Here is a 15,688-nt window from a genome sequence, read left to right on the forward strand (position 1 = left end):
CTTCCTTTACGTGGTATCTTCATTTGAATGAAATTCAGTACACATCATTTACATGTTCTTATTATACAAATTTTTTTTTTTCTTCCAATTCATGATTGTTCCACAAGGTTAATGAATTGAAAATTATTCTCTATAAACACTAAGTCAAATTGGTCTATAGTTTTGTAGTAGATTGGTGAAGTTTCCCTGACATTCATCAAAAGATTGAATGTGTGTGTGTGTGCACGGTGCCCTGCACTGTTCTGGCATCTCATCCAGGTTGTATTCCAGCCTCATATCCAGCGTTCGCAGGATAGACTCTGGATCTACTGTGACCCTAAGCAGGATAAATTGTTTAGGGAAAGTGAGTGGCCATGCATAATTAGAAAATACTTAAGTCAAATGTGTATTTCATGACATTTTACTGGTTTGTTTATGATGAAGTAAGTGTGACTACTAATACACAGCATGACCAAAGGTTTGTGGACACCTGAGAATCACACTTGTATGTGGTTCTTCCCAAAACTGTTGCCACAAAGTTGGAAGCGCAGTTGTATATGATGCCTTAGTATGCTGTGTCTTTACAATTTCAATTTACTGGAACTTAGAGACCCAAATATTTTCCAGAATGAATATTCTCCTATGCACAAAATGAGGTCCATAAAGACATGGTTTGCCAAGTTTGGTTTCGAAGAATTCAAAAGGCCTGAACAGAGCCTTGACCTCAATCCCAATGCACACGTTTGGGATTAATTATGAAGCAGACTGTGCCCCAGGCCTCCTCACCCAACATCAGTGCCTGACCTCACTAATTTCCAAAATCTCATGGAAAGCCTTCCTAGAAGTGTGGATATTATTATAACAGCAAAGAGGGGACTAAATCTGGAATGGGATGTTTAAAATGCACATATGGCTATGATGATCAGGTGTCCACAAACTTTTATCCATGTAGTGAATGAAGGCTATATACATTGTTAGTAATGTGAAAGGACATCGAAATGGTTATTAAATAGAATGTGTTATAAACACAGACAATGTGTCATTGTAAATGACTCATTCTTGAAGTCAGTCTTGTCAATATTAATGCAATGGTTTTATCCACACCTATTCCTGAATAAAACTTAAGTGACATTCTCTCCAAAATAAACCAGATGAAACCACTATCAATTCTTTTCCATGGCGCCACCTTTATTCCTATAACATATTCATTTGTGCACTCCTTTTGATTTCATATTGATGAATTTGATACTTACATTCAATCAGGCAGATGATTCCTCTCTAAGAGATCTCTCCCTTTGCATCCCGAGGGTTCATTATGTCATTAAATAGGTGTGATTTTGAAAGCAGACTGGATGACATCTTCATAAAAAAAGTGCATTGTGATTAAGGATGGTAATAGACTATAATTACTAACATGGTGCCATTTAGTCATCTGGCCTGAGTACTGTGAAGTGAATAGAAATTACTCATTTGACTTAGTTAGTTCGAGAGCAGATGTTCTATGGGGCTGGCAAAAAAAAACACTGGAAGGTTGCTAAGACATCTTGACATCCATGCACACCAAAGTGTATTTCTTCATTAGGAGAATTATGCCTTATGAATGAAACTGACTTTAGTGCCATGAGAACCTGACTGGAGAGTCAATATCATGACTATAAGGAGTGGGACATTTTTTGGCACTAAAGAAAAATAACTATTCTCCATTGCACTGTTGGAGCTGTATTGTGAACTAGTTAATGAAGGCTATGTATATACACAATACATAAACACTATAATGCTTATGTGATTAACTGGTTTATTTTGTACTCAGCACTGTTTAATCTAATGTTTTTTCATAGAAAAGTATGAGTAAGTACTAAGAACCCAACAAGAGCATACAGGTGCATCTCAAAAAATTCAAATATTATGGAAAAGTTTTTTTTTTTTTTTTCCCTGTGAGCTATAAGCCGTAATCATCAAGGTTAAAATAAAAAAGGCTTGAAATATTTCACTTTATGTGTACTGAATCTAGAATATATGAAAGTTCAACTTTTTTAATTAAATTATGTAAAAAAAAAAAAAAAAAAAAGAACTTTTCCAGGATTTTCTAGTTTGAGATCACACAAAATCCATTACATGATCCAGATGTTCAATGAACGTTAATTGAAACCTTGTTGCTGTGCAGCAGTTTATAAGATGTATTGCCACTGTAAAATATTCTTTGCATAATATTTGTACTTAAAGTTGGAGTCTTTGTTGTGGTAGGAGAAAGAAAAAGATTGTGTAGAATACACAACTGTTTAAAATTGTTGTATCATGGAAAGTTGCCTAAATAAGTTGAGTAAATGTGTTTACCTAATCAGTGGTGTTATTTTTTGTTCACAGTAATGGCTTTGGACATCTGTACTCTGAATTACATTTGTCAAATACATTGGCCATCAATATATTGTATATTCAGCAGAGAGTAGAAATACTATAGTGTTTGCATTGACAGTGTCTTCTTTCTCTAATCAGAAGAGATAGACAGTTGTATGAAAACATTCTTTACTGAGTATGGTAAAAAAAAAAAATTCCCACCTGTCACCTGGAGAAACCATCTGGAAGCCCTCCAGCCACCTAAGATATCCCAGTGTGTTTACAGCAAGACTGTGTGAGAAAAAGAGACTATTCATTCAGTGAATTCCTATTTCACACCCAGCCTGTTCTGATGGCAACACCAGAGACAGATCCTACATGCATTAAGGATCCTTCAACCATTTCACAGCTGATCTAGTCCAGTTCTAGATGTTCTGGTGTGTGAATTGAATCAGTCTGGAATACAGCAATGGACAAGGAGCTGAGCCCAGGTTCATGGTTATAAATAGTTAGTAGCAAAAATGGACCTTGATCAGCAATCTTACACTCTCAAAAGGTTCGATCTCAGTGGATAAGATGTTGGACTACTGATCAGAAGGTCAAGAGTTCAAATCCCAAAGCCCTTGAGCAAGGCCTTTAACCCTCAACTGCTCAGTTGTATAAATGAGATAAATGTGATTCGCTCTGGATAAGGGTGTCTGCCAAATGCTGCAATTGTAAATGTAAATGTTCAAAGTACAAACCCCTTAGGAAATCAAGAACAATTGAGGAACATTTTATACTCTTGTATTCAATTAGGAAAATAGATAAAGAAAATCTAGACCTTTTAATGAGCAAACATGACACTGAGGTTACCTCAAGGGTTTTTGTTCCTTGGAAATTAATGTAGCATACCCTCAACACTTAAATAAGTGTTGAAGGTATGGTAACTAGACCCTAATGACTACTGTGCTATATTTTAGGGAGCATTGTCTAACATCAAATGTACCTGACTTTAGGGTACATTTAACTTGTACATCAACTGTACAGTACCCTTTTCCTGACTGCATAGATTAGTGGTTCTCAAGCTTTTTAAAAAATTTGTATTATTAATATTTAATTTCAGTGGTGGAAATCACAACCCATTATTATAAAGGCTAGTAAATTCATTAATGATTATCATTAGCTGGCCCCTTTAATTAAAAATTTAAACAGGTTGGATTATAAATAATATGAACTTGGACCTAATGACAATTTTTTTTAATGTTCTGTAAATGGAAAGTTCAGGAATTGAAAGCTCAATGGCTGTAACAAATAGACTAAATATTATTGTTCACTTTTGAATAATGTTCCTTATATAAATCTTTAAATCAGGGGGTCCGTGGAATTTAAAGGGGTTTGTGGAAACCCCTGAGAGAATATTTGGTAAAGTAGCAAATGTCTATTTAACATTGTGGTGTGCTTTTCTCTGCAAGCCACTCACTTTATTTTTCTGTAAGCCAGGAAGTGGCAAAATAATTAAGCAAACGAACAAATTGATGACAGGAAGTAACACAAGCCAGATAAGGTTTATCAGTGTATTTTCAGCCAGGCTAAGAATCACTGTTCAATTTCATTTTATAGCAATAAGTGAAAGTGAGAGGCATTAAGCCCAGACTTTTTATTCAATCCTGAAAAGTTTGTTCTAGCTGATTAGTTTCTCTCTCTCTCTCTCTCTCTCTATAGCTAAGAACTCAACCAGGCCAGCCTTCTTAATCTTATTTGGCTGTCATGGAGCCATTAAGCATGGATTATGAGCGTGCTCTTCATCAGCCCCCGGCTTTAAATGATTAAGGCTAGAGGTTGGAGAGGATCCTGGTCATGCTCACTGTACCGTGTAACGTCAATGATCTCTTTTACCTGTGGCGTAGTAAACTCTTGTGCTGCATGCCGATGGGCATGTTGTGGCGCACTGCCAGGTTGCAGTGTGGAGAGTGTTGCTCAGGACAAGGGCTTAAACATTGTTGCTAGGGAGGAGTAGATACTCCTACTAGAGTAGGAGTAGATAAGAGAGTTTGCCAATATATTGCTTATTGTCCAAACTATATAAAGACGACACATTTTCCCTTAAAGGTAATAATCTAAGAGTAATTCATGAATAACTTTATATCTCAGTTGCTGGGTTATTAATTATTCCACACATCTGAAGGTCTTTCTAATGGATTAAAAAGGTGGGAGTCTGTTACTGAGGATGACGAGCAGATCTGCTCTGCACATCATCAGCTAAAGCTCTTTAGCAGCAGTATGCTTTGCTTGAAGCTGCGTGCCTGAAAAATAAACCGCAAACCTAGCATAATCAAATTGATCAAATCTCCCAGAAGAGTACAAATTCCTCAATCTGTCAATTGTCCTGAGATAAGAGCGCATGTAATGATCCACCTCTGTGTACAAAATCAATAAACTTCAAGTACAGATTCAAGGATCTGTGGTCCACCATATCTAAGACTACAGTCTCTCAAAGCTGTCTCTTAAGTTAAAGAAAAGATAGAAACCCCATTTTAACAACAGCTCCATTAATTATCCATTATGTTATGTTTATTTTTAAATCTCCTCTAATCCTTCTTATTTTCTTGAATATTTCCCCCAAAAATCTAGAAATATACATGAGGCATTAAACAAGTTTTTAGACCCGCAGAAAACCTATTTTTGTCATCAGACATTCTTTTTATCTTCTGGAACATTTTTTGTTTGGTTTGGCATTTTGCTCCCCATACTGCCTTTTCACGCTGACTCAGAGTTTCATTACTGATTCAGACTGTGTTACCAATAAACAGAATAGTTTTTTTTTATGTTAAAGGGGTATGCCATGCATGTATGTATAAGAATGAGTCAAATAAAAACTATAGAAGTGTGACATAAATTACATAAAGGTTCAGATTCATTTACATGACACTAGAACGTGCACTGAACAAAATGGAGATTATGTAGAAAAATAGGTTTAAAAAAAAACAAAAGATTCCTTTGTTTCCTAAACTATGAAATGAAATAAATAAAATGCACACATCCTGGTATAGTTGCAAGGGTGTGTGCTAAAAGACAAAAACTTCTCCAAGTTCTAGTTAGAAAGTAATTATACCTCCTATCTGTCCAAATTAATATCAGCTGGGTTTGTAAATTGATAGTATATAAAAAGGCTTCTCATTACCAAGGTGTCACACAAGAAATATCTCATGATGGGTAAAAGCAAAGAGCTCTCCCAAGACCTTCACAACCTTATTGTTGTGAAACATACTGATGGAATCATATACAGATTTGAAAACTTCTGAATCTTCCAGTAAGCACGATTGGGGCCATTATGCACAAGTGGAAGCAACATCACTCCGTCATCAACCGGCCTCACACAGGAGCTCCTTGCAAGATCTCTGACCAGGGAGTCAGAAGAATAGTCAGAAGAGTAGCCCAAGACTCAAGGACCATTCAGAAAGAGCTCCAGAAACACTTGGAGGCAGCAGGTACCATCATCACAGAGAAAACAATAGGCAATGCACAACACTGCTCACGCTCACCCCGCAAGACTCCATTCCTAAAGGAAAGGCATGTCGAGGCTTGTTTAAAGTTTGCTACAACTCATTTGGACAAGCCTATGAAATACTGGGAGAGTGCAGTCTGGTTAGATGAGAGCAAAATTGAACTTTTTGGCCGTTATACTAAACACCATATTTGAGGGAGAAATGGCACTGCACATCACCTTAAAACACTATACCAACAGTGAAGTTTGGAGGTGGAAGAATCATGGTGTGGGGCTGTTTTTCATCGCATGGTACAGACAGACTTCATATAATTGAAGGAACAATGAATGGAGCCCTTTACCAGAAGATTCTTGAGAAGAATCTGCTGCCATCCACCAGGACGATTAAGATGAGACATGGGTAGACCTTCCAGCAGGACAACGATCCAAAGCATACAGCAAAGGAAACTCTCAATTGGTTTCAGAGAAAAAAAACAAGGTGTTAGAAAGGCCCAGTCAATCCCCTGACTTGAATCCAATTGAACAAGATTTAAAGATAATATGTTTATACAAATGGGCCACAATCACACCTGAATACTGCGGCCAATTAATTTCTTCATACAAGAAGCGTCCTGAAGCTGACATTACAAACAAAGGCTTCTCCACTAAGTATTAAATACATTTTCCTGTGTCATTCCACTTCATTACACATAACTTCATTTATGGACTTTGATGTTTGGATTTCTTTGTATGTGTGGATTTCCTGAGTTAATACCAAAGTCTGGTGAAAATTTTATGTGAACAGCCTCATTGGAAACATATTTACTGAAAAAAATGTTGACGTGTTCAATACTTATTTTCCCCACTGTATGTATGTATGTGTGTGTGTGTATATATATATATATATATATATATATATATATATATATATATATATATATATATATATATATATATATAAAAACACACATGCACACAGTTGTGCGTGAAGGTTTGCATACCCCTTGCAGATGTGCTAAATCTTAATACTGTTAACAAAATAAGAGAGATCATAAAAATCCCATGTTTTTTTTTTTTATTTAGTCCTGTCTTCAATAAGCTATTTCACATAACAGATGTAAACACATAGTCCACAAGACAAGATAATAGCTGAATTTATAAAAATTACCCCGTTTAACAGTTTACATACGCTTGATTCTTAATACTGTGTGCTGTTATCTGGATGATCAGCAACTGTTTTTTGTTTTGTAATAGCTGTTCGTGAGTCCCTTGTTTGTTGTGAGCAGTTAAACTGCCCACTGTTCTTCAGAAAAATCCTCCAGGTCCTGCACATTCTTTGCTTTTCCAGCATATTGTGCATATTTGATCTCTTTCCAGCAGAGGCTATATGATGTTGAGATCCATCCATCCAACACAATGCATTAAGAGCCAGGGGCATGTAAACTTTTGAACAGGATGATCAGTTTAAATTGTTATTACATCATCCAGGTGGATGCTACACACTAGTGGTGGGGGGTTGAGGAGATCCCCCCTCACACACACACACAAACACACTATGTAAAGCACTTTGAGTGTCTAGAAAAGCGCTAGGCTATATAAATGTAATTGTAAATTTAAAAAAAGAAATTATTTTCTTTTTTTTATGGCCATAAATCCCCTGTCTTGCCAGTTCATTGGTGTCCTACATTGCTGAAGTCCTGGTTTATTATCCTGTGTATCACTTCCAGTTGAGAGATTCAGATATGTGAGCTTCTTTTAAAAGTTTGAAGTCGGTAAGTCCTGTCATTACACACTATACCTCTGACCAGGTCCTTACTCAGTTTTCAAACTTCGAGGATTGTTCTTCACATTCAGATCTATATATTGCTTTATTGTGAGACAAAATATCTTACCTGTAATAATGGGTGGACACAGCTAATTAATGGTAGCATCTACATATAGCATCTATATATATATATATTTAAAAAAAAAAAAAAAACAGTTTACAGTATTACTATTAATAGTGCTAATACTATTAATAGTATTAATAGTAATCTAATTTATACAATTAGATTAGAAAATATTGCATTTAGGTTTTGAGACCAAAAGATTAATGAAGAATTTAGAAGAACATTTTGTGTTCATGATTCTGCAGACTAATTACTGTTGTTAAAATGACATAGAATTAAATTATGTTTATTATTTTAGCACAGTTTGAAGATTTCTCTACTTTAACACATCTAACTTATCTCATCAGTTAAGGATCAGGTTTAGCAGGTGTGTTAGAGCAGGGAAATATCCAACCTATGCTGGACTCCAGCCCTTCAGGACCGGATATAAGGGTAGGTGTACAGGCCCTCTTGTCTAGGCTAAAACTGTGTTAGAGTAAATGGGATAAGCTGGATTTAAAGCAATGCAGGTCTTGTGTCTTAATGGAGCCTGACAGCTGCTGCACCCTGACACTAGAGTGTAGCTCTGACTCCTCCATTGGGCCTAGAGAGCACCTGCGTAGCAGCTTATCTCCCGCCGTCACTTTCTGACGTACATGTCTAAGAGTGTACTTGTCAAGAGATGTCAGATGCTCTTTAATGCAATGTGGCATGGATATTTTTAAAGAGAAAAAATGTTACACTGAATAAACACTCTTGAAAGCTGCTCTCCAAGTAGTACTGACAGGTTGCCACAGGTTCTGCTTTATTGCTGTATAGCACTTGTATACCTCCACTGAAGTGATCATCGCTGACTAGAGGAGCTGAAATGTGGCTTTTTGTTCAGAGCACAACAGAGACTTTGGAGCAAAACTAAAAAAACAAACAAACAAAAAAAGCTAAAATAACAGTTTAATTGACTAATATTGGTTTGGTAAAGTAATTGACCCTGGTAAAGTAAATATTTTTCCTGAATTTCATAAGATGCATGTTTAATGAAACTTTTATACAGGGGTAAGGCCAAACGTCCTAGATTCTTTACCCCAGCCTACCCCTTAAGGCACTACTTCAACGGCTTCAGTGTCTAGGTCTGAGCACTCTGAATCATTCAGGGTTTCACTGTTAAGGTTTGGACACATCTGCTCACACTATTTTAGAACAATAATACATTTAATTTTGTACTAACCAATAAAAGTGTTAAATAAATCAAAACTATGCTAAATGTTAATAGTATTAGTAACAAAGCTTTGCACGCTCTTGGCATCTTCTCATCCAGCTTCCTGAGGATTTTCTTAATGTTGATCACTGCTTTTTCTTTGTGTAAAGCTACATTTCTGGAGAAACACTTTAATTTTTAAGTAAAAACTCATTATTTACAATATACTTTCAGAATTTCAGGATTCAGAAACTGGTAATCACTTCAAAATGTACATTTATCTTAAAAACAAATTTCAACCATAACCTTTTTTTCTTTTTTTAATCAAAATGTTTTACATACATACATACATACATTACATACATACATATTTAATCTAATGTGTCCAAACTTTTACCTGGTAGTGTATACACACGGTTTTGATTAAAATTTGATTTAGATTAGCTGTCTATTAAACTACATGAACGTGGTCTTAAGGTGCGCCTGTTTTCCAGACCTCCTGTAGAGGGCAGTATACAAACACCAAACTAAGTGCACTAGTGAACTAGAATTGTTTTAGAGAAATATAAATATGTATATACTATATATTGACATTATACACTTGTGTTCAGTTAAAAAAAATGTTTTAAGCTTATTATTACAAGTACACCTTGGATTCCTTCATCACTTATTCAAACAAAGTGCTGTATATGGTGCATAAGCTACACGCACCTGCTCACGTGTACAATATTTGCTTAGGTAATTATGATTGCTCGTTAAATGCAATGCAGGTAAAATGTCATACACGTTGTGCCTTTTTATATACTGAAATCAATCATTTTAATATAGGGAAGTTATGAATTGCACAACAAACTACAATTCTTTTGCAAGATTGCAAACAACTGGCTATTTTTCAAAACAATTTCAGGAAGCAGGCTTATATTATTGTGCCTCCTCCCAGCTGACCATTAACCATGATGCACCGGTGTGATTGACAGTGCTCATTAGCAGCAGGATACTACTGGTGAACTGAGCTGTCAGTCAGAATGCCCATCACTGAAGCCAGTAAGGAGATTTCAGAGCTCATTTGGCACACCAGATGCTGAACCTGTAGGACATACTGGGGCAGTAGAGAAGCCTAGCTAATTACGCTATTTAGATATCTGTGGCACTTTAATAGACAGTAATGATGAGGATGTATATCATGAGGGGGGAAATCTGGCATGCAAAGCGTAGCTGAGGCACGTAAAGATTGTTAGAAACCTGGGAGAGGAAAAAAAACATGCACATGCTCGCCTCATGAGTGCTACGTGCCCTGACGCGCGTGCCAAGTGCCACTAGAATATTCATGTAAGTGATAGGCGTTCCCTGCAGCCATGCCGGAACTTTGCAGCGCGTCTTGCTATGCAAACACTCAGCCGCCTGCCAGCAGCAGGACTGCGCTCACACTCTAGAAAGCACCGGATTAAAAACCGTTCAAACCAACGGATACTCAACCGGAGGGGACTGAAAAACAACAGAGAAGTGCTGAAGCGACTGACTCAACACAACTTCTTTTTCTTTTCATTGCTACGCGCAAAAGCCAAGCTGAAAGATACAGTAAGTTAGAAATGCAACAAAATTAGTGTAGATCAGTGTAAAGTCTCGGAGGATAATCGGGGTTGTGCTTATTCTGATGAAGGCAGATTCTCCTTTATACTAACACACTATTAAAACAAGCCCTCGAGTTCGTGAGTTCTCCAGGCTGAGTACTATTGCGCGCTCGCTCGCTCTCTCTCTCTCTCTCTCTCTCTCTCTCTCTCTCTCCCCCCATCTCTCTGTACGCTGTGATGGCTGAGGAGGACGGCGGCATGGCGAGTCCCGCGGAGTGCACCGCTCCGACCAGCAGCAGCTTCAGCGTACTCAGCTGGGAGCAGGTGCAGAGGCTGGACAACATACTGACCGAGACCATCCCGATCCACGGCCGGGGAAACTTCCCCACGCTGGAGATGCAGCCGCGGCAGATCGTGAAGGCGGTGCGGAGTCGCCTGGAGCAGAGCGAGATCCGAGTGCGCGACGTGCGCCTCAACGGCTCAGCGGCCAGCCACGTGCTGCACGAAGACAGCGGACTCGGCTACAAGGACCTGGACCTGATCTTCTGCGCCGAGCTTAAGGGCGAAGGCGAGTTCCAAACGGTCAAGGACATAGTGCTGGACTGTCTTCTGGACTTCCTACCCGAAGGAGTCAACAAGGAAAAAATTACACCCTTGACCTTAAAGGTAAGTATTCGTATTAATAATTAGATTAATAATAATTATTATAAGTAGGAGAATAATTAGAGTTGCCATTATTGAGATATTATTAACAAATGTTTATAATAAATTAATGATGAATGTTATTGCAAATTATTTACAGCAGTTTTAAGTATGGGTGTTGTGTTAACTTCAGGTGAGCAAGTCAATTTTTTTTTTTAAAGAAGACAACTTTACTAGTAGGTAAACCCCTGGTTTTGTATTGCTAAGAGGATTGTTCTAAACCAGTGTAAAGCCGATCCTGCATTCTCAGCTCCTTTGGTCTTCCACACAGAGAGCTGAACTGTATTCTCCTTTAAAATGTAGTACAAAAAGCATTCAGGAGTGATATTTGTGTAACGGTCCACAGCTGCTACAGTTGTTATTAAGAAAATTCATTTAACTTCAGAGATTATACTTTTTTTTTTAATTCATTCAGAATACATATAGGTCATTCAGTATCTTTTTTTTGCTTTATCTCACAGGAAGCTTATGTTCAGAAGATGGTGAAAGTATGCAATGACTCAGACCGCTGGAGCCTCATCTCACTCTCCAACAACAGAGGCAAGAATGTGGAGCTCAAGTTTGTCGACTCATTGCGACGGCAGTTTGAGTTCAGTGTGGACTCATTTCAAATCAAGCTAGACTCTTTGCTTCTGTTTTATGAATGTTCTGAGAACCCAATGACCAAAACATTCCACCCAAGCATCATTGGCGAGAGCGTGTATGGAGACTTCAGCATGGCCCTGGAGCACCTGCGCAACAAGCTGATCTGCACGAGGAACCCAGAGGAGATCCGTGGTGGCGGCCTGCTCAAGTACTGCCATCTACTGGTGAGGGGCTTCCGAGCAGACTCTGAGAGTGAGATGAAGTCTCTGCAACGCTATATGTGCTCACGCTTCTTCATTGATTTCCCTGATATTAATGAGCAGCAGCGCAAACTGGAATCCTACCTCCAGAACCATTTTGTGGGCTTGGAGGATCGCAAATATGACTATCTGATGACGCTGCATGGGGTGGTAAATGAAAGCACAGTGTGCCTGATGGGACACGAGAGGCGGCAGACATTAGGGCTCATTGCCATGCTGGCTGTTCGTGTGCTGGCTGAGCAGAACGTCATACCCAATGTGGCAAATGTCACCTGCTACTACCAGCCTGCCCCTTATGTAGCCGATGCCAACTTCAGTAATTACTATATTGCCCAGGTTCAGCCAGTGTTTGCGTGCCAGCAGCATACATATGCGACCTGGTTACCCTGTAACTGAGCACGTGGGGAATTCAAGAATAAGAGAAAGAAAAAAGGTTGTATTTTCATGCATAAGCAGAATCAGATTTGCAAATTTGTCCAGAGCATTTTAGCGAAGCCCGAGCAAAATGCTTTCCCGTGCTGAATTAAAAACCCCATGATTTCCAAAGTGCATAATAAAGCAAAATTTGCATTGCAAGGGGTAAACAAGTCAGCCGACAGTACTCCTGTCTGATTGTAATTTCGACAAGCTTTGCTAACAGATGTCAGGATGGTTCAGTGTGGCCCTACAATGCCCATCTCTGGAAGGATCTTTAGAGCTTCTTCTGAAGCAATCTAACAGTCCTAGAGAATGCAACCTATGGCCTGGCATCAAACTGGCTGACATGGACCAGAGACCGGCTTCATTAGTGCTGTTTTGTGGAAAGCTCCCATGCTGACCATGTGGATGCAGCAGCCTTTCTTCATGTGGTCTGTGTGCAAAGGTACAGAGGACAAAAAAAAAAGAGCTGGAGCGTTCTTTAAGCGCTTACTTTTTATCTTACACAAAAAGGTGAGGGGACAACTTATTTAAAATGGCAAAAAATAAGTCTTAGAAAAAGGTCCTATTCTTGATGTGTTTACAAAACCAAAGATTTTATGATTGTCTCTTTTTATTGCCCAAATTTGAAGATAGGTCTGTCTATATTTGTATATATGAAACATTCATTCTAAGTGCCTAATACAGAATGTTATGGGAATTACGCTGAGCATTCTGCTCTGGGGAATAAACTAATCAAGTTCATGATCGTCATAAACAACAACAGGACTCAAAGGTTGTGAATGTATGGCTGATTAGTGTGTCATCTTGGTAGAAGGTCAATATGACATCAGCATTTCAGATGAGAAAAGGCTATTTTTTCAATTCATAGAAGCGAGATTAAGACAGAACAGCTCAATATTTGTGGTGCTCTATTTTTGAAACACTGCGTCAAAACTGAAGAAAATTAATTAGCCACATTATCTATCTCTTAATTTATTGTTGCTTGTAATGAGCAGGGATCAAACTCAAATGACTCCCTTAACACACTTGTTACTGTATGTATCAATTAACAATGGTAGATTTTTCAGATTTTTCATTGCTCCTGCTTTTGTATGTTTGGTGAAATGCAATCCTGCAGCATGACCTGAGGTTGTACATTTTGGTTCTCATCGACTATCGCTTTTGGCTTATAACAAACAAATGTACAAAAACCCTGTGTCAAGTGAGAGAGGAAAGTCAAAGGCATGGTGCACTAGAAAACAAAGAGCCATGTTATTTAACAGATCGAGGGGAGTGTGTTTCCCTGCTGCCATGAGGGAACATATTTGTTGAGGCACTTCTGAAGGTGGGACAGTATTTGATGTAACACTCTAGCAGGGAATTCCTCAGTCACCGCTGAAGCGCTGAGACTAAAACTGACTGTTCATGCTTCCTCGCTTGGGTTCACCTTTCTGTGTGCTCAGTGTTAGCTCAGCATTCAGCTCCTGCGAGCAGAGCATAACCTGTTCTTGATTAATAGCGACAAGAGGAAGCATGTCCGGACGGCTGAGATATGTAAACTTGAGATGGAGAAGGCAGGGAATGAGAGAATGTGTGAAAGAGTGCATGGGAGAGCTGAGGAGGAGCAGGAGAGGGAGTGAGAGCTGGGGAGATGGGTGCAGCTGGTGAAGGGGTTTATCTCAGTTTGCATATAATCTGAACTGCCTGTTATGGCTCTAAATGATGTCGCTCTGAGCCACAGAAATTTAAAGAGACATAAACAGGAACAATGCTGACCCAATATACTTAAATATAGTATATTTAAGTGTAGCACTAAAAATACTTTATTCATCACCAGCATTTAAAAACTGAGTGATAACCAATGATGTGTATGCATTAAATACAGCTTTAAAAAATGGAAACATTTGTTGGACATTTAGTTGTGGTAAATAAGGCAGCATATGATTTGAGATTTGTCCTTGTTGTCTCCATTTTACCAGGTTTGGATTTGTCAGGTTGTTTATAGCAGCACAGTACAGTGATGCTGAGAGGAGCCTGTGCATAGACTATGATGTGTGTCTACTGCTAAATCAAGCAGAATCTTACACAATCTATTTTTTTTTCTATCCTGCTATTTTATATGCTCATGTTCTCATTTGTCATTTTTTGTGATTAACATGCAACCTTGTCGTTTGTTGAGTAACATTTTTGTCACGTCCGTTGCTGGTGTCTTGTGGATGACACACACACAGAAGGAATTTACACACGCCCTATGAATGCTATAAGAGTTTAGTGTTGCTTAGCTGGGCAAAAAAAAAACATGTAGCATACCATCCCCTGTTGCACAGTGTTCTAAACTGCTTCAAAATGTTAAAAAATAAGACATTCTGTTCTCTGTGTTTGTATCATACTTGTTTTCAATAAATGTATTATACATCATAATTGTCAATCCGCTTTAAAATGTGTGATCAAGCTGCTAAATGTTTTTTTTTTTTTAATCGCTCTTTTGCAAATATTGTTCATGTGTCCAATGGGTCGAACATTTAAAGGATTTTTTTTTTCCTTAATAAAAGATGATAAACACAAGTAATCTTATTCTGTCCTTTTCACTGTTTGAACTACAATGTCTTTGCTCTGTCACAAGGAAAAATGCCTCTAGCCAGGGAAGATTTATTTGCCTTGTACAAAAAAAGCTTTAAATTTAATTTGCTCTTCTTGTTACTAGAACTGAGACAGTCTAAACCATATGCATGTGAGGAATCTAATTAGCTCTGCCTTTCATGTACCTTAATTAGGAGAAACAAGAAATCTTGGGGAAAAATATAAATGTATGAATTTACAGGGCATAATAATACATTTAGTCCTACCTTTTTTCTTACTCTTGGAAGTCCGTGTAAAGAATATTATGACTGCTCTAAATTGTAATTATTGTCTGTTTGTTTTGGGCATAATTCTTAGCAGACAAAGTAAAACCCTGGTCTGGAATTGCTACATCACAGTATGATCCAGACCAAAGTGAGAGAAAGTGCACGCGTGAGAGAGCGAGAGAGCCAGAGAGAGAGAGAGAGCCAGAGAGAGAGAAAGAGAGAGATTGGTGTGTTACTACTGCTGCCTAATCGCTGAATGAGAGGGATTTTTTATTTTATTTTTTTTCTATTTAGCTTTTAAGCCTGCTCATCAACTTGCACTTGCACTACACAGCTGATAACAGCACCAGTACGATACTGCAGTTACACAGAAAAGCAAGAGTTACAAACAGACAAACAGCATAATGAGCAAGTTATTTAACCCTCTATGGACTAATTTATGAAATAAAATATCAATTATGTGTTTAACAGTTCTACTACAGT

At 38.1% G+C, this 15,688-nt stretch overlaps 1 protein-coding gene across 2 annotated transcripts; it reads left to right on the top strand.

Annotated features, from left to right (window-relative positions):
* Positions 1–9,853: 9,853 nt before the first annotated feature.
* On the top strand, positions 9,854–14,924 carry tent5aa (terminal nucleotidyltransferase 5Aa). Of its 2 annotated transcripts, XM_053683186.1 has the most exons (3): positions 9,854–10,420; positions 10,663–11,079; positions 11,577–14,924. In XM_053683186.1, exons 1-3 carry the CDS (start codon positions 10,226–10,228, stop codon positions 12,354–12,356), a joined length of 1,392 nt encoding a protein of 463 aa, XP_053539161.1. In that variant the 5' UTR covers positions 9,854–10,225; the 3' UTR covers positions 12,357–14,924. The 2 variants fall into 2 exon arrangements, with proteins under 2 accessions (XP_053539161.1, XP_017336110.1); XM_017480621.3 differs by having other exon boundaries at positions 9,855–11,079.
* Positions 14,925–15,688: the final 764 nt, after the last annotated feature.

The sequence above is a fragment of the Ictalurus punctatus genome, chromosome 1 (assembly GCF_001660625.3).
Source record: "Ictalurus punctatus breed USDA103 chromosome 1, Coco_2.0, whole genome shotgun sequence".
In the NCBI taxonomy this organism is placed as follows: Eukaryota; Metazoa; Chordata; class Actinopteri; order Siluriformes; family Ictaluridae; genus Ictalurus; species Ictalurus punctatus.